Source organism: Cyprinodon variegatus, unplaced genomic scaffold, assembly GCF_000732505.1.
Source record: "Cyprinodon variegatus isolate N-32 unplaced genomic scaffold, C_variegatus-1.0 Scaffold451, whole genome shotgun sequence".
NCBI lineage: Eukaryota > Metazoa > Chordata > Actinopteri > Cyprinodontiformes > Cyprinodontidae > Cyprinodon > Cyprinodon variegatus.
The window spans coordinates 495,745-517,338 of NW_015150904.1; the positions used below are offsets into that span (position 1 = coordinate 495,745).

General features: G+C 36.5%; 2 protein-coding genes across 3 annotated transcripts in view; both read right to left on the minus strand.

Moving 5' to 3' along the window:
- The window catches only part of LOC107093863 (phosphatidylethanolamine-binding protein 4-like), a 33,274-nt gene extending 31,981 nt beyond the window's left edge, over positions 1-1,293 (minus strand). The window contains exon 1 of the mRNA XM_015389169.1: positions 1,177-1,293. Within this exon, the coding sequence (XP_015244655.1) occupies positions 1,177-1,179 (3 nt within the window). The 5' untranslated portion in view covers positions 1,180-1,293. The remainder of the gene's footprint in view (positions 1-1,176) is intronic.
- Positions 1,294-1,415: 122 nt separating this feature from the next.
- rhobtb2 (Rho-related BTB domain containing 2) lies at positions 1,416-17,485 on the minus strand. 2 transcript variants are annotated; one of them, XM_015389160.1, is made up of 10 exons: positions 17,200-17,485; positions 15,523-15,724; positions 15,331-15,434; positions 15,054-15,239; positions 13,389-14,329; positions 13,182-13,300; positions 10,025-10,175; positions 9,831-9,919; positions 5,850-5,955; positions 1,416-5,130 (listed from the first exon to the last, which is right to left on the minus strand). In XM_015389160.1, exons 1-10 carry the CDS (start codon positions 17,259-17,261, stop codon positions 4,922-4,924), a joined length of 2,169 nt encoding a protein of 722 aa, XP_015244646.1. In that variant the 5' UTR covers positions 17,262-17,485; the 3' UTR covers positions 1,416-4,921. The 2 variants fall into 2 exon arrangements, with proteins under 2 accessions (XP_015244646.1, XP_015244647.1); XM_015389161.1 differs by lacking the exon at positions 17,200-17,485 and adding an exon at positions 17,005-17,187.
- Positions 17,486-21,594: the final 4,109 nt, after the last annotated feature.

Genomic DNA, 21,594 nt, shown 5'->3' on the forward strand with positions numbered 1-21,594 from the left:
GTATGTGCATTCTCTTTTTTTTTACATTATAGAATAGGGTTTATTAAAATCAGTACTGTGTTTCCATATTATATAACCACTATGCTATAGTCTTCTCTGACATTTGAATTAAAAAAATTAAATAAAAATAAAAAACACACACACACATACATATAATTGCCACTTAGTGCATGTTTTTTCTTTTGTTTTCAGGTTTTTTGTTTTCAGAGCCATTTCATTCAAAATTAATCAATAAATTTATATTAAAATAAATAAATGAATACATTTTGAATTAAATAAAAGTATTACATATATCGTGAACTAAAGTTAATATATTTTTAATGAATTAATATACATTGAACTAAAAAACAACAATACAACTTATATGACAAAAATAAGCAAAATGTTGATTTTTTTCTAATTTAATGGTTTTTTTATTTTATTTTATAGAATATTCTGTTATTGAACAATATTCAATCATTTAAATATGTTTCAAACGGCTCTCCATACTGACAGCCATGCCAGGTTTGAACTTAGTTTAATCTCTGATTGCTTCCCCATTCCGAAGCTCATTTTGAAAATTATCGAGATGCTCAAATTTAGTACATCTGTGACGTTGTTGAAATGCAGCTAAACAGGTGAATCCAGAGTGACAGGCTGGGTAGGCTATATCCTGTTCATTATTTGTTTTTAATTAACGTGTTGCCATACATGCCTGCTTATTTTACCATCCTCAACGTGCTGCGCATACAACCGTAAACTACACAGACATGCATTAATCACGTCAAATTCTTCTTCTAAACTAAACAGCTGTTTTGCGCGTTAATTAACTGTCTGCGGTCTTTGATGCTGGCGGCGCGCGCTCAGTATTAGGTTTTGCTCTGCAGCTGAGAAATGGACGCACTTCCACTTTTTTGTCTCGTCTTGTTAAAAAATAGAAGACAAAACAAAGCAGAATTAAGATTGAACCAAAATCCATATTCTTATCTTCAGTTAAAAAAAGCGTTAAATTAACTATAAGCACTTAAATGTTTAGCTTTCACTTGTTGCATTAGTTTTATTTCTGTCGCACTTTGTTATTCGACGCTCAGCAATTTAGGAAGTGTCCACGGAGCCAAAGAGCAATGAGTAAGCAAAGTAAAAAATACAGCCCGCTATAAAGCATTAACAGACATGTTAGTTTGTTATAAACATTACCATCGGGTTTAAAGGTGCGTTTGTCTGCAGTTTTCCTCCTCTCTGGGTCAGTCAGGCGATAGACGCTGGTAAAGTTCCGCTGCGTCTGCGTGCGTTTGGTGCTGTGCAGGGTTCAGGTGTCATTATGAAAACTTAGAAGAAGAAAAAAACCAGAAGACTGAAGCAATGTCGACATGTGCACATGTAATTTTTTGTTTATTTAAATGTTATATACACACTTTCAACAACACATGCTACAGACCATTTTTATTATTTTATTTTTTTTAGATTTACAGCTCCTTGAGCATAAAAACAGCTCTTGACAGCTAAAATAAACCTAGAGAAAACATACAATGTCTCCCAGGCTTCAAACACTGGAGAAAAACATTCATATTAAGAAGATATATTTGTATTTTTGCGTCATATTTCCAATTTGTCTATTATTTCAGAGAAGGCCTCATAAACTACAGTATGCAGTAGTGATTGTGCAGCATATACTACATATTTCTGGTGCTGCTAAAGCTCCCTTTGGTTTGTGCTTCTCTGTAGCTGGAATATAGCACCCAGACATATAGAATAGGGGCCCCGTGACAGCATATTTGTAGTTTATCTAATCTGATCTTTTATTATTTATTTTTTTAAACCTGATTTTCATATATGTAATGATGTTGCAATCTGAAGAAAACCCAGTACCAAAAAGCAGTGCAAGTTTGCATTTCGGTATGAACATTACAAAATATGGACTGCATGAAACTACTCTAAATGCTGTGTAAAACTTGAATAGCAGAGCAAACATTTACATATTGGATTTACTATCTTAACACTGAGTTAACATTGTGTACCTCTGCAGAAAGTATGAGCTTTTAAAGGAATCCTTAAAACTGTGGAATTAATGTTAAATCCCTGCATTTTAGTCATCACTATAGTCTGGTCTGGGTAAGCAAACTCTTTAAGTAGATTTCTGTTTCTATTTTTAATTTTATATTCAAGATAAGGCAAATTAAACAAACAGATTGCTTTAGATCCAAATTAGGGGTTTGTGCACGTGAACAGATAGACATCAGAAAGCACCAGGCAGCTTACAATACAGCAGACAGGTAGAAGACCACAGCTACACGTTCAACACCATACACTGCAGCACACTGTACATTAAGGCATGAGGTGTTGTTGATGTGAAACATCAACATAAGAATCACTGAGAAATTAAATGTATGTCTAAAACAATTAGCAGTCACATTATAAAAGGCAAATTATATAAAAATGATTCACCTCCAAGCGTTTACCCTATTAAACTACTTAGAACATTCAGAATTGCTGTTTCACTACAATGTTTCTAAGGAAGAATATGTGCCATAATAATACTTTTATTAATAATATAAAAAATGCTAAGGAACATTTTGAATTAGCATCGGCAATGTGTACCTGAAAATAATTTAAAATTGTTAAGAGCACCAGCCTTACCCTTCATCTAAATCTCACATTTGAAAAGCGGTCAACTTTTGGCTGTTCCTGCTGTTAATTGATTAGACCAGCAGTGGATTCAAGCAAGTTTTTTTTTTTTTTTATAAAGATGCATGTTTTTTTTTTCAGGGTCTAAATATGGACTGCCTTGAAAAGTTTGCATACCCCTATAATTTTTCTGTATTTTTATACATTGCAAAAGTTTCAGCAGTTTAAACAATTTGAATGCACTTGTAGATCCTGCCCCCATACTCTACTACCCCAACATAAAATCTGATGCAAAAAAAATTTTGCTTTCAAAATCCACCTCTGTGCATAACATAAACCTATAAAGTCAAACAGAGAGCTACATTAGAAGAGGGAAAGGTCATAGCAAATTTATGCGATGGTTTGGTTAAAAACCCAACCTTTATAGAACTTTGAGGGAAAGAAAAAGGTAAAGGTGCAAATTACTGTTTTTCCATTATGCATACCGAGAAATACTTTCATAGTTACAGCATGTTAAAAGGTTAAAGGGGTATGAATGCATTTGCAAGAACCTTTATGCCAGAATAAAGTAAAAACCCAATAATAGAAATTAAAAACAGCTTTTGAACACTATGAGCTAGTCTTGCAATGAGAAATTGTTTTCGCATAACAACAGCATGGTTTAACGATGTAACGTACACTTTAATCTGATGTAATCTACTGTCTACTTTACGTTACAGCTCTATTTTATATTTAATCCACTGTTAAAGTTGCCTGCCTATAGTTTGCAGGTACACTAAAGTATGTAACAGATGTAGTTGGAAGTCAGTACAATATTTATTCACTTTTTTTAAACAACAATAGCTGCACAGTAACTAAATACATTTCGATCAGTCTGTTCAGTAATATAGTAAGATTTTGCTCACTGCCAGCAGTGCACATTAGGTAACAGCAGCACATTAGAGTTGATCTAATATCTAATACAATTTACAATACTACTCAATCCTCTCTGAGCACCATGCCTGCAAATCGGACTCATTCTGCAGCTCATCGTACAATCAAGAGCAACAATAGATGACATTCTTGAATGTGTTATACAGCGAGGTGTGCAAAAAACAAATCCTGAAAGATGGTGTGATATTCACAAGAGTAATAGACACACTTTGAAAGTCTCACATTGTCTCCTCCTGTCGCTTTTCCACGGTGCAGCACAGACTAAAGCAGCTAGGCTGCCACTGGAAGTTCATGTGTGTTTCTTAAGTCCAGAAAGTGCTTGTTGGGATGTTGAAGTGAAGGGATTAGATCATTCAGTTGCCTGCTTGTCCAAGTTTTACATATACAACCAAATTCAGAGGTGGGGGTCCTTTAGGTCAGTAAGGAAAATCTCTTAAAGCCATCAGAGACTGCAGTTGTAGTGAAATAGTAATCTGCTTTTTTAGTTGACGGCAGCAGTTGAAATGAGCAAACTGTTCATTACAAATCTAACAAAGTTTAACATCTGTCCCATTAACCTGCCTTGAGCAACACAGATGGAGTGATAGTGATGGTGGCATTCTGGAGTTTTAGAAGAAATGGAAAGAAAATAGCATTTTCATCGGGAATCCTGGGTCAGAGGACATTGGATGCATGTGAGCTTAAGCCCTTGTTGCGACAAAATGCCACAGACAAAAAGATCAGCGATTAGTGTGTCAAGAGACACAGCTTTAAGGTGTTCATGCCTGTTGTACAAATTCTGCAAAGTAGAATTAAAAACAGAAAAATAACAGGAATAAAATTGCTTTTTTTTGTAGATATGATCATGACAACGTCCAGATGAATGACTTCAGTTTGCTCTCTAACGGCAGGCCATACGTTTGTTACATCCTGGTTGTGAAATCATAATCTACACACGGTTTGGCAGATTGTATAAACACTTAAGGGCAAAGTGTTATATCTCTGAGTGTTTAGTTAGTGTTGAATTGCTGGTTGTCACAGCTAGTAAGCAGCACTTAGTTGTCAGCTGAGGTCACTGATAACATTTATAACCACAGCTGTTCCAGTAAAAGTGTATTACTCAAGCTAAAAACTCTAAAATGGGAATATATTACCATCTACATGATCTAATATTTGAACTTGTTACAGTGAGAGTTATGTCCAAAAGGTTTAGATCACTGAGGTTACAGAGCTAAAACTCTGAGGAATAAACCTTTTCATTTCAATCTGGACTCTGAGCTGACTTTGCAAACCTGGAGTGTCAACACAGGCAGGAGAAGAAACAGTCTGAATGTTTGGAGAGTAGAAAGCTACCAGTGCAAACACAGAGATGTACTCCACAGCTGACCCTGTGCTTACCACCTGCTCAAATGACGGCAGATGAACCAGAAGGTGAATTTGAGTTTGAGTTAGGGGAGGAAGGAAGGTTCCAGAAGAGCCACTTGCGTTTACATTGCCTTCTCTGGTACAGGTAGTCCTCTTTTTCACGCTCTTTGCGTGCTCTTTGGTAGTGATCATCTTCTTTTAAGTACCAAACTGGCGGCCAGCGATGTTTCTCAAAGTATTCTTGATTTTCTGCAACAGAGGTAATAGTTCAAGGGACAATAGGGCAAATTTTAAACAGTGTGACTTTTATGGTAAAAACGGGAGCAAATATGTACAACATATATAAAAAAGCTACGGAAGAGAAAAAATCTCAAAGTTAGCCAATTTCAGTATTATCAGTCAAATGAGAACTTTATAGGGTAACTGTATACATCCACCAGTGGTACAAGGTGCAAATATAGCTGATATTAGATGCTACAGACAATTTATACAGTAGATCAAACTCCTTAATCGTTTTTACTGGTTTTAGTGAACAAATACTGTTTAAGTCATGTTTAACTGCAGAGTTGTTTAAAATCCCCTGCCTTCTCATAGACAGTGTAGCATTGCCTTATGGTCCAATATTAACAGGCTGCTGCATATTTACATTAAAAGGAAAGATTTCAGGCAATGCAGCGATAACTCAAAAACTGAAAAAGTAGGGGACAGAACCCACATTTGCTAAAATTCAATTTTTACTTTAGTTAAAAAAGATTAGCAAACAAAAAAACCAAAAAAAAAATGGCTTAAAACAGTGTTTTTTTTTTCATATTTAGTTTTTCCATATGCCCACCAACACAGCTTGATATCCCCAAATCTAGTAATGTTAACCTTCCTAGTTGTAGTTTAGTAGCTAATTGTTTGCAGTTCTGATGCTGGGTTGAGAAGAAGAACTATCAGAGATTTATATAAAGTTCTAAATGTGTTACCTGTGGACTTTGATTTCATTTCACGGGGAAACTTGCGGCAGACACTGTTGTAGTTGGTGCAGATGTGGTGTAGACACCAGCCAGTCAGCTGCTGGGCACCATGGAACTGCCAACACCCAATGTCAAATTGTGTTAGTGATGCATCAGTTATATTTAAAACACAGAAATCTCATCTTCAGTGGCATCAAATTATTGTTGAAGCATTCTAGTTTCTTTCCTGTAGTAAATACATATTTTTTTTTAAATAACTTCCACATACAGAGAATTTCAGCATACTTAAATCCATACAAGATTTCAGCTTTTAATGTGAGCTTTCAGTACAAAAGACCTTGATAAGAGTACAACTGTTTTTAACCCGCCTCTTTATTGTTGTACCATGTATGCTCTGAAAAGGCAAGACAAGTTTGATTTTATAGCACATTTCACTGGCAAGACAATTCAAAGCACTGTACATGAGAAATGAGGAAACTAAACTGCAGTGGCATGGAGATGAAACAAATACTAAATGAAAATAAAAATTATCCAGTACATTAAGAGGATTATGAATGAAAAAAATGATAGTTAAACTGAAAACTTCAATAATAATGTTTAAATAACACAGTCAGAGGCCACTCTACACAAATGTGTTTTTTTTTATCTCCATTGAAATCAAATGAGGGTGTCAGACTTCGCTCCAGGTTAGTGGAGCATAAGACCAAAAAGGTGCTTCTCCATGTTTGCTTCTGGTTCTAGCTATGCAAAGTTCATATTATCCAAATATTTGTATTATTTTATCAAGGTCCATAAACCCTTGAAATGTTCTTTAGGTGACAGAAGTCACCATCTTTATGTGCCCCTGACGTCCATTACTACACTCAGATTTAGAGGTTATGGGTGGTTTCTAGTTGTATGAGCTGAAGCTGTGTGCTAACCTTTGGTCATACTTCCTGTGGCACAAAACATATTTTGTTTTAATGCAGCTGAAGAAAATTATCTAAAATCAGTGCTTCAATGGGTTCATAGTCACATTGTAATGTCATCTGCATAGTTTTGGTAACTTATGTTGTTGTTTATTAAGATTTGAGTTAAGGGGATAATCTAGATACTGAATAAAAGGGGCTCTAAGACAGACCAATGGGGAACGCCGCCTGTGATTTTTGTGGCTCTGATATAAAGTTCTCTACAAACTCCCTGTCTTTCAAGTAGGATTTAAACCAGTCCAGTGCTGCACCAAAGCCATCCCAGTTTTCCAAGTCCTCTAATAAAATTGAGTGATTAACAGTGTTGAATGCTGCAGTAAGGTCCAATAATGCCACCACTGTGGTTCTTCAACAGTCTGCATTTATATGGAGGTCATTAAACACCTGGACAAGCGCAATCTCTGAACTGTGATGGTCACGGAAGCCTGATTGGAAGACATTGTAGTGGCTGCTCATTGTTAGGAAGGTGTGCAGCTGTTGAAGCACAGTTTTTTCAACAGTCTAACTGATGAAAGGGAGAGTTGAGATGGGCCCGTATTTCCGCAGTAGCAGCTTGCCCGGTTTGCTCTTTTTTAACAGTGGTTTTATAATAGCTATTTTTTAACAGTGGTTTTATAATAGCTGTTTTTACGGCCTGAGGGACCCCTAAGAAAAAAAATACAGGTTTATTATTTGAGGTAAATCAGATGTTCTGACAAGCAGAGCTTTCTCAAGGAAGGCTGTGGGTAAAACATCGAGACAGCATAATGACATTTTTGTAATTTGTTTGCTGAAACTGGAAATTTGTTTTTAGTTTGAAATACATTTGGATAGATAAGAGTCTTTGACCGAAGTCTTACATCAAAATGTGAAATCCTGTACAGATACAAGTGTGCAGATGTCCTTTGTGTGCCTTTGGTCTATTTCTAGGTTTCCAGCACCTCAAACAAGGCGTATTCAGGTTGACTGGACAGTTTTCCGTTTTCACAAAGAAAGTTTGTCCATCCTCTGTTTCTGTAGAAACATTCTCCCCAAAGCTAACATGGTCATAGTGTCCTCTGTGTCTGCCCTCATTACAGCCAATCACATTGTTTTATTTCCTGATTTTGTCAGGAGATTTTTGTTGTAGTTTTTCAGAGCAGCTGTTATGAATGTTCCAGATTTTAAATCCGAGTTTGTTAAACCTACTTCATGAAACGGACCCCTGAAATCAGGAAAACTCAGAGTTTTCTGTTTCAAGAAGAGAGTTTACTCAACCTCTGTTTCCTTCACCGTAGTAACATCCTCCCCAGAGCTAACCCGGTCTGTAGCAGGTTTGGTTCAGTAATTCAAGAGTCTACCCTGTTTCTGCCCTCCTTAGAGCCAATCACCTTGTTTTATTTCCTGATATAGTCAGATTATTGTCATAGTTTTGTGCATTAAAAAAAATCATCCACTAGGTCCATTAGACACATTAGGTTTTAAAAACAAACATTGCATGTCCTTTTGTAGTTTGCACGTTCTTCCTTAGCATGCATGGGTTCTCTCCTGGTACTCCGACTTCCTCCCACAGTCCAAAAACATGACTGTTAGCTTAATTGGCTTTTCTATATTCTCTATATTCTTTTGGAAGAAAGAATAAACATGAGGAGCCACCCTATAAGATGATGAACAGGTCCTACCTGTTTTAACAATATTTTTATAGTTCATCTTCACCTGCTGACAGGTGAGTCCACTAAAATAGAAAACATTGATAGACTACCATTCAAGAAATAAACTAGTTTTCCTGTAATGTTATCATGGTTACAGCAGGCTAGCCATTTTATATGTATTAGATTGACTGAATATCTCTTTCTGATATCTGAAAAAAAATGTTTGTCTTGTCGAAATAACTATTTAAAACAAAATGACATTTTTCACTGCTAGAATAAACATTCTGGATGTCCAGAAATTTACTTCAGATCTCCATATTTCTATTGTTACTGGTCAGCATATGTTATTATTTTAACTATGGCAAATAATTTTTATGAATAATATATACATAATCAGTCATGCTGATAAATGTCAAAATAGAGCCTTAAAATGTTTAAAGATTTCTATGTATATAAAACTTGATTCTTAGTGGAATTTCTTTTTTTTTTACTTTCTCAGATTCAGTTTCTGCTGCAAAAATGTAATTCAGGAAATACATTATTACAGTTCAGTCTAGAAATGTGATTTTGAACAGGAGGAATTTTATTTTAGTGATCTACAAATGTAACAACAGCTATTAATAAATGTTCAAACAGCCTGCCACTGCATATAAACCTGTGCATGAACTGGTGTGACAATCTTCTCCTTCGCCATCTTCCTCTGCTTTGCAGCTGTAGTCCTGTTGCTCTGTCTTTTAAACAAAGTCTCCAATTAGTTTTGTAATTTCTGCATTGAAATCTCTAGTTCTAGTGAGGTGAAATAGGCACTTCCTGCTGCCTGTCGTCACGGTGACTCGAGGAATCGGCTCTCCACTGATAAAGGCTTTTCATACTTGCAGATCCATCCTGAGTGGACCTACTAAGAGTTGATTAAACTAAATCAGAGCAGCTTTAAGGAAATTGTTAACTCAGTTTCCAACCTTAGTCTAGATTAATTCAGAGCAGAGAATTTGAGTCTAAGTTTGTTAAACCTGCTTTGTGAAACGGCCCCCTACTGTAGATATTAACTTTAGCATGAAAACACAGCATTCATATTGTTTCAAAATAAATGCAGAACTTTTACCTTGTTAGCAATATTCCCATAGGTAAAGGACATTATTAAAGATTTGAAGGAAAAATCATAGATGGTTCGAAATGTTATTGTTAAGTCAGAGCTGATATTGACTCCTTTTTCCTAAACTCAATAGCCTACTTATTTTGCTGGAATCAAACAGTAAAACTGTTTCTCTGGCTCCACCTGGTGGGGTCAAGATTATTTTTTTTCCACAAGTTGGTGGTGAGAGTTGGTATAACCTATAAAGATCTTAGGATTTAAAAAATAAGAAATGATCAAAATTCCGTTTATTTTTGACATAATTGACAGGTGAACTCACCTGGGCCAGATCCAAGTATATCAGCACATCGCCATCAATATCAGTCCCCATCATTGCCGACTCCGTCAACACCGTTACCGTGTAGAGCTCTGAAAAGAAACAAAACCTAGAGCCTGAGATTAATTTAAAGATGGACGTCTTTTTCTGTTTGGATCCTGTTATATATTAGGAAATAAGAAATAACAATGCAATACCTGTAAGAGCAACCAGGTGAGGAAGACAAAGTCGATTGGCAAGAACGATGAGCTCCATTGCATCCAAGTCAGACCGAGAACAAAACCTGCCCATGTAGAGATACTCTAGCACAGCCCTCATGCAACTACGCGTTGTGTTGGGAAGCAGCACCTTGGATGGGAAAGGGGAGAAAAATTATTTAAAAGCTTATGCATTTCCCTGATTTGAATTCCAAATGCTTATTTTCTCATGTGACAGTTTCTTCCTCAGAATCTCAGGGGGCCTTAACAAAAAGGTGTTTTTCCCTTAAACTTTGTGAAAGCTTGGTTACCGGGCATGTTTTCTTGTACTTCTCTATATCTCTTTTTAATCTGCGAATGAAGCTGCCTGTTCTCTTCTAAGAGAAAGGCTATAAAGAAATACCTTTAATAAAGAAATGTTGTTTAGAGGATAAAGGATGATCCAAAAATGGAAATTGAAAGAAAATGGAAAATCACAATATGCAAAACTTTTTTTTCTAGTGTACCCCCCAAAAATAAATATTTGTAAAAATAATATAGCTTCACTGATGCATTTTTGAAAAGAGAAATAGTTCACACATATTAAATATACAAAGCCATATTTTAATTTAAAAGCCTTTCTTCTGACTACAGTTAATACTGGTTCATCTCAAAAGAGTTAAAATATTGTGAAAAAAAAATCATTTTTGAAAATTATATCAGGAAATTAAACTCATATGGACTTATTTTATATTTTGAGTCTATACTTGTAATTTTGATGATTATGGCTTACAGATGATGAAAACCTAAAATTCTCAGAAAATTAGAATATGACTTAGACAACTTTTGTCATTTTGTACAAACAGAGTGTATGCAAAATTAAATTTCATTTACATTTAGTCAAGCTTTCATTAAATTTCCATTTCTTAAAGTGCAGCAGTGATCAAACGTGAATTGGTGTGGGGGAAAAACCTGGTTCCAAAAAAAGTGCATAGATATGGAAGTTCAGAGCATTAAATATATATGGAGCTATTATGCAGTGTCTGTGACAATATTGTGAAAAATAGAAATTCATTAAACTCGTAAACAAATTTTTTAAATGGAAATTTGAAGAAACTACAATCCAGAAATAAAACATTATTTACCATATTTTCTTTTTACATTTTTATTTTTAACAGATTTAACACTTTTATATTTTTTATTTTTTCTGAATCTTTTTTCAGATTGAGTTTTGCATTCTTTAGTTCACATCAATTTTAGATCACTCTCTCTTTGCTTCAAGCCCAATGCCAAGATCACTGACCAATAACAATGTTTTTACTAACATCCCAATAGAAATGCGCCTTCGTTTGCACCAAGAGGAAAGCTCAAAACCAGAAGAAAAGAGAATGTGATCTGAAAAAATGCAATTTGAATAGAATGCAATTTTGTAATTAAAATTATTATTTTTTAATTAAATGCAGACCATTTCATTTAGAAAATGTGTTCTTTGCAAAAATATTGGAACAAAATTCCCTCCGTAGATGTATGAAAAAATCTCAACTTAGATGTATAATGTATTTGGCTGCAGGAGCAATGATGGAAAAAGGACAAGCATGACCTCTCTAAAACTGTCTCAAAGCAGCTGCCAATTGGGGGATTAATCTAACAAAACATTTATGCAACCTAATCTTTATTTTACTTTTTTTTTTTTTTTTTACAATAAATAGCTATTAAGAGTTGTATAAAAAAAACACACTAAACAGTTTCTTCACAGATTTACTGTATGTTTGGATCACAAAGCCAGTTTAATTGTATTACACAAGATTTCAAGTCCCCTAATTGTATTACTCCTCACATCGCCGTTGGACTTCTGCTAACGCTAGCATTCACTGCCTAGAAGAAGTATTTATACGAGTTAAACTCTTTGCCTTCTAGCAACCACAAATGTACTTTACTGAGCCTTTATAACGCAGATCAACACAACTACAGTTTAATTATGAAATGACAGAAAGACTTTTTTTTCCCCAGTAAAGAAAAAAATTGTAAAATGTTGCCTGGATTTGATATCCAACCCTGCTGAGTCAGTATTTCATAGAACTGCCTTTCAAGCATTATGTTTTTTAAGGTATGAATTCTGGCATGTTCTTGTTTGGAAAATGGCTGAAATTCCAGTAGACTGCAATTATAAAAATCCTGCGAAATATTCTGAATTGGGTTTTCCTGTAGATTTGGTCTAGGTCAATTTAGCATCTGAGTTTTCTTATGGTGATATTCAAAATGACCTAGTCATTAAACATAGTATCCAGCATTTAAGCAAAATAGCTCAACTATTTTCTCATCTGTCCAGACCTGTTTCCTCTACATGTTCTCTATCTTCTAGATAATAACTGCCAAACTTCAAACAGGATTTCTTATTTTGTTCTTTTAACAGTGCCTTTCTTCTTATTTCTATTCACTGGTACTAATTTTCATGTGAGCAGCTTCTACGGCTCCACAAGCTTGTCAGTTGAGGTGGAAAATAATTTCTAACTAGGCCTGCAGGTGAGTGATACTTCTATTTTTATGTACTGTAGTGGACTGAGTGTTCCACAAAGTGCTGATATATTGTTACTCTGGTTTCCCAGAGTAAGTTAAGCTTCTTCACACTTACCTTTTTAAATCTCTGACCTGTCTTGAATTCTTTGGTTTTTCCAATTATTTTTAATTACTAATCTGAAAAGTCAGGGGGCCTGTTTATAAGCCACGGGAGAAGAGGAATTTGTTCTTTCTCTCTGGGCAGCAAAAGCAGGGTTGTCATTTTTTTCTGTGCTCTAGCAGTATGTATAATTATCTACAATAATTGTAATAATATAAATAATTGATATAAATAAATAAAGATAAATAATATAATAATCTATAATTTTGGAGAGCAACTGCAAGTTAGCTTGCACATAAAAATACTAATTAACTGACCTTTAAAAGTAAGTGGTTGAACTTAATGTCACTGTGGGATATCAGAGGCTTTAAAAAAAAAACTATTTTCCCTTACAGTGCACAAGTATGAGTTATTTTTGAAGCTGCCAATTGGAATCTCAATAAAACTTTGCTTGGGACTGGCCTGTATCTTTAACAAGGCACTGCTTTTATCGATCTTCGCAACATCAGTGTGTTTTTTACTAACTACTTTTCTTTGATCTCTTTCACAAGTTTGCCTCACCTCTTTGGTGCAGCTCTCGACAAAAGGTCCACCGAACATAGCTGCCATCCAGTCACAACTAGAGATGAGCAAAGGCTTGTGGGCCATGATCGTCCCATCATCCAGTTTGAATACCACATCTGCAACACCACAGAGAAAAACTAGTAAGACCTTAGTGATAACTGTATGGAAAGCAGTGAAGAAGCAAAAATAATCATTTTCTCTCACCAGAAAAGGTGCCTTTAGCCAAGCACTCTTTTACTCTGTTTGTGCGGCGTACGTGGAAGGCTTTGGTGATTTCCTGGTTCATAAAGGCTTCGTTATTGAGTATGTTTGCCACCATCATCCGCAGATCAAAAACCTCCAGCATCTCAGCAATGTGTGCAATCTGCATGAGTTCTTTCTCATTCTCATCTAGCTGACCAGTGTACAGGTAGCGAAGCACTGCTCGAAAAGAGCCTAGCTGGATTGACTGGTCCATGTGCACTACGGTCATGAATCTGGGGGAGTACGTCACAGGGTCGTCCACCAACTCCTCCTGAATGCTGACAAAGGCTCGACTCCACGAGGAGAGCAGCCTGCCCCGCCGTGCCCCCTCAGAATCCTTCAAGGTCCCATCGCTGGTGCACGCTCTCAAGTTTGCCCTGTCTCCGTCATCGTTGTTCTCACAAACATCAAAGCTAGCAGCACGCATCAGCAGCTCTCTGCCAGAGAGAGGGCCACGATGAGGCCTTTCCGCCTCCTCATTTTGGGTGTCCATACTAAACAGGTCATAAAACTTTGAGGAGGATGTGGCCAAGTATATTTTGTGTGCAAAGATTTTCTGTCGTTCCTGTAGGACCAGGATAACATCAGCACAGTGTGGGTCCTCCAGCAGACCAGCTGGGTGCTCTTCTGTGGTGGACGGGGGAGGTGGCACAGTGATGATAGGAGGGGGAGGTTTCGGAGGCAGGAAGGGCGCTTGGAGCAGAGGCCGCTGGACATTTCTAAGGTGAGATTTCCAAAACTGCAGATGGCGGCGAGAAATGAGAGCAGCTCGGATGGCATTGTCAAAGACGTCCTTGACACCAAACTGAGCAACAACACTGGTTTCGTAATATGGGACACCCAACTCTTTGGCCACCTCCCGGCCTCTCTCTGGTGGAAGAATCTCATTGGATTTTATAGGTCTGAAAATGAGGGAAACATTTTAAAGATAGATGGAGAGGAGAGGAAAACAACGCTTTTTTTTTTTTTATCTTTCTCACTAACATTAAACCAGATCAAGCCTTCCCTGTTTCAGATCAGCTGACATACAAATAAAAAAATTTTTTACTTTAAAATGATAATAAAGAAATTATTTGTTTAATTGAAAAGCTAACATTTCCCTTCAAACTTTATGACCAGGTTAAAATGTTTTAGATACTGTAATTGTTACATTTATGCTTATTGTACATAATAATTATATAATTTCTTTTCCTTTTTCAAAGACAATTATCCGATAAGAATTCATTTAAGTTGTATTATTTTTATATTAAATTATCTAGTACATAGTAAATGTGCTTTTATTTTAAAGTCAAAAAGGTCTCGTTTGAGCTCTCACGGAAGAAGCAATCAAGCAATTATTGATGATTTTTAGGTCAATGCTAAGGATAAAGAATAGTTTAGTTTGTGCCTTCAAGTCGTTGCACATAGGAAGACGTTACTTGGATATAACCTAACGGAATATCTTCAGAAAAGCTCCAAATGACACAAAACTCGTATAGGTGAGTAGAACATGATCTAATAACGTCAAATCAAGGGCCCAATGTAAAAAAAAAAAAAAAAAAAAAAAAAAAGGCATTCCCCTTTAAATAGTTTTCTCTGTGAAAGTGAAAGCTTGCATGCAAAAAAAGTTTGCATATTCAGCCTCACCTTGCTAGAGGCCTCCGGGCCCGGTTAACTGCCTCTAGGTCTGCATAGCGTAGATCCAACTGACAGCCTACCAAGATGACAGGAGCCCGGGGACAGAAGTGCTTGATTTCAGGGTACCACATGGTCTTTACATGGTACAGAGAGTTGGGATTGGCGATAGAGAAGCACAGTACCACTACGTCGGACCTAAACATTGCAATAGGTACATTTTTATTTTCAATTTGATTGGATAATAGAATCTCTTTGTACAAAAACAACTGCTTTCATAGCTTCTCACCTGCCGTATGCAAAACGCCGATCTTTATGATGATCTCCAAAAGTATCCCATAAGCGGAGGGAAACGCTTACATCATCCACTACATCTCTGGAGCGCTCCAACACCTAAGTAGTGATAATGAAAGATATTCATTTATTTTTATCAGTATCAAAAAGATTCTAGGCTCTAACAATGTTAAGCCTTCTTACTCACCTCTTGGCATACTCTGTACTGATCAATTGCCCAGACTGTGGGCACATGTGTAGCGAGCAGCTGGTATTGGGTGAGTGTGGCATTGCAGGCACGGGCGCAGATAAGGCGGGTCTTTCCAACCGCATTGTCTCCCACCACCACACACTTGATAGTTTCAACGTTTGGCCTCTCATAGTCCATATCAGTATTGGTCAACTGGGAGCTGAGCAATTAAACCAGAGGAACAAAACACTCCTATCAGACACAGAAGTCTATGGCATCCTGTGTGTTACGGGAACCTGGATGCTCCCCCTCTGTTTCTCATCTGTCCTGCTCTGTCAGCTTGCAGAGCTATCAATGAATGGTCTCGTGACTTCCCTGTGCTCATTCACAAGTTTCCCGTCGCTGATTCTTAAAGTGACCAGCAAACTGACACAAGGGACACCTTGTTTATCCTGGACAATAAATGTAAGACAGCAAAACAGATTCTGAGAAGAACAAACTTACTTTACTATTGGAGTTACTGTGTCATTGAAATGCATGCAGGGTAACCTTGAGTCCAGAACATTCATGCATGCATAACCACTGCATGAAAAAAAGAGTAATCCATCTCCTTTTAGCCTCAGACAATCCTCTAAATGTTCCATCATTACGAAAAAATCTATTTTAATATGGATGTTTATTTAGGAAAAAAAATGCATTATTTTAATATAAATTAATATGTAACACTGCATTAAATAGCTTCTGTCTAAATATAAAAAAACATTAAATCTGATGATAGCTTTAAATGGCTGGATTAGCTTTTTAGCCAATCCCCAAGGTCTACAGGGCCCTGATAATGACTCATTTATTCATTTAAATGAGATTAAACCTAAAATACATTCAGGAAACTCTTCCCAAAAAACAGGCTTTCTTGGTAAAGATTTTTAATCTCAGAATATTATTTTTTTTTTTCTTTTTCAAACTCTAAAAACCTGTGTTTGGGGAACAACACAAAAAATATCATACTGCCATTTTCTGAATGAAGTCAGTCCGCCCTCACTAACACATGCAGGACAGGAATAATCCTCTTCTTAAAGCATCACTCTGGGTCACTGCTCTTCATCCAGACTAATTCTTTCTATTTATTTTGGGCAAATCTGTATTCCATACATTCAATGCCCTACTTCACATTGTTAGAAGCAAGGCTGTAAATGTCCCCTGCTTTTTAAGTCACATAGCTTGTCACCATTCATAAAATCGAGCAACACAAGCTGCAGCCTTGTTTGACTAATCTATGCAACGATACAAACCAAACAATTTGACCTTAAAGCTTAAGATTCACTGCTTCCTGGAATAGCAAACAGTACAATGCGCAACTCTAAAATTATTTCATCATTTCATTTAAAGGTCGAAGTTGCACAGCATTGTCGATGCAAATAGTCTGTCAGCAAAAATAGATATGTACGTTTTCATCATCCACCTTAAAATCTTAGAAGGAGTATAAAATAGTTGATTTCCTACCATGGAGAGCGAACTGTCCCTCCACCACCGAGACAAACTAGTCATGAGGCTTTGCTGCATTACATGTTATGTAACGCCCCGTCACTGACTCCTGAGCCTGTTTATCCGACTCCGAAACACCCCGGCGCAAAAAACCAACGATAAAGGATTAAAACCAGTTTAACTTGGCTGCCGTGCTACCAAACGCCTGCTTACCGCAACAAAAGGAAGTGCTGAATTAGGTTGGTCGATGAGCGCGTCGGAAAGCAGGGCTCCATCGGATGCGACGCGCACCTGACAGCTGATCGCGTTCAGCTTCATCTTCAGGGGAAGGTGGACCGATGTTTAGAAAATAACCGGCCGATCTCTGTTTTTTTTTAGGTGATAAACCTCCCTTTGGATCGGTATTTATAATAAAAGGCGACTGCAGTGCTGCCAGCACGCTGCTGTGGAGTCCACCGGTGCTGTTTGCAGAGCTGCAGCTCTGACGGTCATGGAGCCACTTCCACTCACTGTAAGGCCTCCGTAGCTAATAATAGGGAGGCGCACAGAGGCAGGAAGGAAAAAAAGGGGGATCATTACAAAACACTGATCTACACGGAAGAGAATTATGGGCCACTAAAAATATTTAAAAGTTAACAGATTTTTTAATTTTGTTTCAGTTTAATATGAGAAAAAAGTCAGAATTCTGAATTTGTCTAAAAATTCTGACTTTTTTCTTAGAATTCTGATTTTTTTTTTCAGAATTCTAACTTTATTCTCAGAATTTTGACTTTTCTTCTCAAAATTCTGACTTTTTTCTTAGAATTCTGACTTTTCTTCTCAAAATTATGACTTTTTTTCTTAGAATTCAGACTTTTTTCTCAAAATTCTGATTTTTTCTCACAATTCTGACTTTAATCTCAGAATTCTGACATTTTTCAGAATTTTGACAGCTAACAAACATGTTAGCATCTTCCATTAATGAAACAGCATCACAGGGGAACACTTGGGCACATAAAAAGTCGCCTAATTTTCCACCAATGTGTCACTGGCCCTTTCAAACAACTCACATCTTTGTCAGTTAAGCTGAGTGCTCCCACATCTCTTCCTTCATGGTGCCCAAAATTCTGAGATTAAAGTCAGAATTCTGAGAAAAAAAAGTCAGAATTCTGAGATTAAAGTTAGAATTCTGAGATTAAAGTCAGAATTCTGAGAAAAAAAAGTCAGAATTCTGAGATTAAAGTCAGAATTCTGAGAAAAGAAGTCAGAATTGTGAGATTCTTAAATCTCACAATTCTGACTTTTTTCTCAGAATTCTGACTTTTTTCTCTTTTTTCCTACTTAATCTCAGAATTCAGATTTTTGATTCAGAATTCTGACTTTAATCTCAGAAATCTGACTTTTTTCTCAGAATTCTGTCTTTGATCTCAGAATTTTGACTTTTTTTCCCCCAGAATTCAGATTTTTTTCTCAGAATTCTGACTTTTTTCTCATAATTCTGACTGAATTCTGACAGCTAACAAACATGTTAGCATCAAGCCCTAGCCATGTTTGTTTTAGAGACTAAACTAGCTCTCTTGTTTTAATCACCTTCTGCTCTTCCATTAATAGCATCACGGGGGAATTATGAGATTAAAATCAGAATTCTGAGAAAAAAAGTCAGAATTCTGAGATTAAAGTGAGATTCTCAGAAAAATAGTCAGAATTCTGAGATTAAATTCTGAATTCTGAGAAAAAAGTCAGAATTTTGAGCGAAAAATCTGAATTCTGAGATTAAAATCAGAATTCTGAGAAAAATAATTCGGAGATTTAAATCTAAATTCTGCAAAGCATGTTGAAGTTTTATTTCTACAAGTGGACACTCCTTAACTGATTGTTAGCTCTGCTCTATCTAGCACTTTCATAACAGTTTCTGCTGTGGGAAAGAAGCACTAGAGGGAGAACAGTGAGGAGGTATCTATAATAGGCAGACTTCTTCAAATCCCCAGGCCATGGTCCATGGTTTCTCAAGAGTGTACTTAAGTACATTTTTTAGATATCTATACTTTACTCCATTACTTATTTTTCTTCCTACTTCTGACTTCTACTCATTACATTTTAACACAAGTATCTGTACTTTCTATTCCCTACATTTGAAAACAGACGTTACTTGTTTCTCTTGGCTATGGTTTAATTTTTATAAATATTTATTTCACGTCATGTGCACCATCCAATGAAGATCACTGGCGCCATCCACATCTGGTGAAAACTAGTGTAATTGGATGCGTCATATCATATCATATCAACACTCACTGGTTAGCTATTCATGAAATTTGTGCTGATGCCAAACAAAATCATCAGAAGCAAGCAGGTGTTCATCAAACTGCAAACGCAAATTGTCTATGCCATGCTAAAATGTCAGATTTAGAAAAAGAGGCCAAAATGTCTGAAAGGTCAGACACAGGCAAGAGCGTAACGGGAGATGGAGGCGGAGACCAACAAGACCTCCCTCATCCTTGGCCCTATCGCAAATAATTTTTTGAAATAGACACAAATTTGAGCTTTCAATTCATATAGTGGCATCAGGCTGTTTTTTTAAAGGTTACTTTATACATTTATGCTTTAAGTAGATTTTGGAGCACATACTTTTTCACTTTTACTTAAGTATAGAGGTCAAGTTGATATTTCACTTTTGTTTTTAAACAGCAGTATCTATACTTCTACCTAAGTAACAAATGTGTGTACTTTTGAAACATTTTGGAGACCCTTGACTTTAAAAAGGCACTATAGAAGTAGAGGTCACTCTCAATGGGTCCAAACTTCGAGTCCTGCTTGTACTCTTAAATCTCAACTATCCAGCCAGGTTTTTTAAATGGACAGTGTATAACGAATCTGGCTTTTTATTAGCAATAAGCTAGTATTGCTTTAATGAATACACACTCTCTGAATGTCTAAATACATAATAAAAAAAAGAACATTCTCATAGCTTAGAACTAGTTGTTCAATCTGAAAAAACTCACACGGAAGAAAAAGACATTTAGATGAATTTTATTGATACAAGTACCTTAGTCTTTGGCGCTCAGACCTCGGCAGGAAACATTAGCACTGAATTTTATTTGATATGTGTTGTGTGAAAAAAAGTTTTCAACTGTTAGGTCCAGTTAAATAAAGGAGATCGATGGATTTACTCAGTCGGCACTTTATTTACTTTGCAAAGTAAAGGAGAACAAGACATTCACATTCACAGCATGATGGTCTGCCAAGTTATAACCTTAGACAAGTTGTTCCCTTGCTTTTAAGGCAGAGTCAAAACAATAACAGAAACAGTTACCTTGGAAAAGTATGTGGTTTTGTTATGAGAAAAAGGTATGTCTTGTCTACAACCATCTCCCACTCAGACATTTTGTGGCCTTGCAAGTGAGACAAACTAACTGAGAAAAAAAACATTTTTAGAGAATACATAGCATACTTCAATATATAAAGAAGGAAAGAACAATAATAAAATTTTCCCACCACAGTTTCGCCCTTTCGATTATAAAAGGATCTCATCCTTGCGTAATCGATCATTTCAAAAAGGAAAATTTAGTAAATATATGTAGGGGGAAAAAAAACTAAGTAAACAAAACTAAAAATGTGAATTAATATTAATAATGTAAAAATCTAAAAGCTAAAATCATGAATAAATGTAAAAAGTCTAAAAACTAGAATGTGAATAAATGTGAAAAAATCTAAAATTGTGATTAAATGTGAAAAAAAACCCAAAATCTAAAATTGAATGTAAAAAAATCTGTTGACAATGTTAAGAAATGATTATGAAACAACAATGACTATAAACCATGAAACTTAAAGAATCAAACCTAGGAATTGTAAATCATCATAAAATCAACCATGTTTAGGCAATATAACTTGTCAAACAAGGAAAAATATATTTCACTCAGATTAAATGCTTTCCCAATACCATAAATTAAATCAGAGGGGATTATTATGCCCCTTTCCTTCCGTAAAAGAAACTCAGGCCTCCTGTGACCCGGATTCCTCCTCTGATCCTGGGAAATCTTGCGGTGGGACGTCTGGAGGAGGTGGGACTCTCCTGCAGTGTGATGCGTGGATCCAGGAAACGCGTTGCTCCACTTTAACTGCTGTGTGGGTGACCAGCAGCACCTGGAAAGGGCCAAGCCAACGTTTGGAACGCCAGTGCTTCCTTCGGAAATCCCTCACGACAACCCAATCCCCCGGAACGAAGGAATGGAGGAACCCTGGTGCTCCGGCTGGAAAGGTCGCCTTCACCGTCTGTGAAACTTTAGAAAGGACAGTCGAGTGATTTCGACAATAAGCTAACATGCTATCATCACACAAGGAGGTGGAGGGTAAAGGCCTTGGCATAGATCCAAGACCCATGTTTGGAGGCCTACCAAACAGCACCTCGAAGGGACTAAGGTTAACCTTCGCCCTTTTTCTCATTCTCATGTATGTGAGGACAATTGGCAGGACTTTTGTCCAAGGCAGGCCAGTCTCCTCACAGCATTTAGCCAGTTTTAATTTCAGGGTACCATTTTCTCGCTCCACTGCACCTCCACTCTGTGGGAGATAAGCACAGTGGGTGTGTAGGTCAAACCCCAAAAACTTACTGACTTCAGCCAAGGCTTTGTT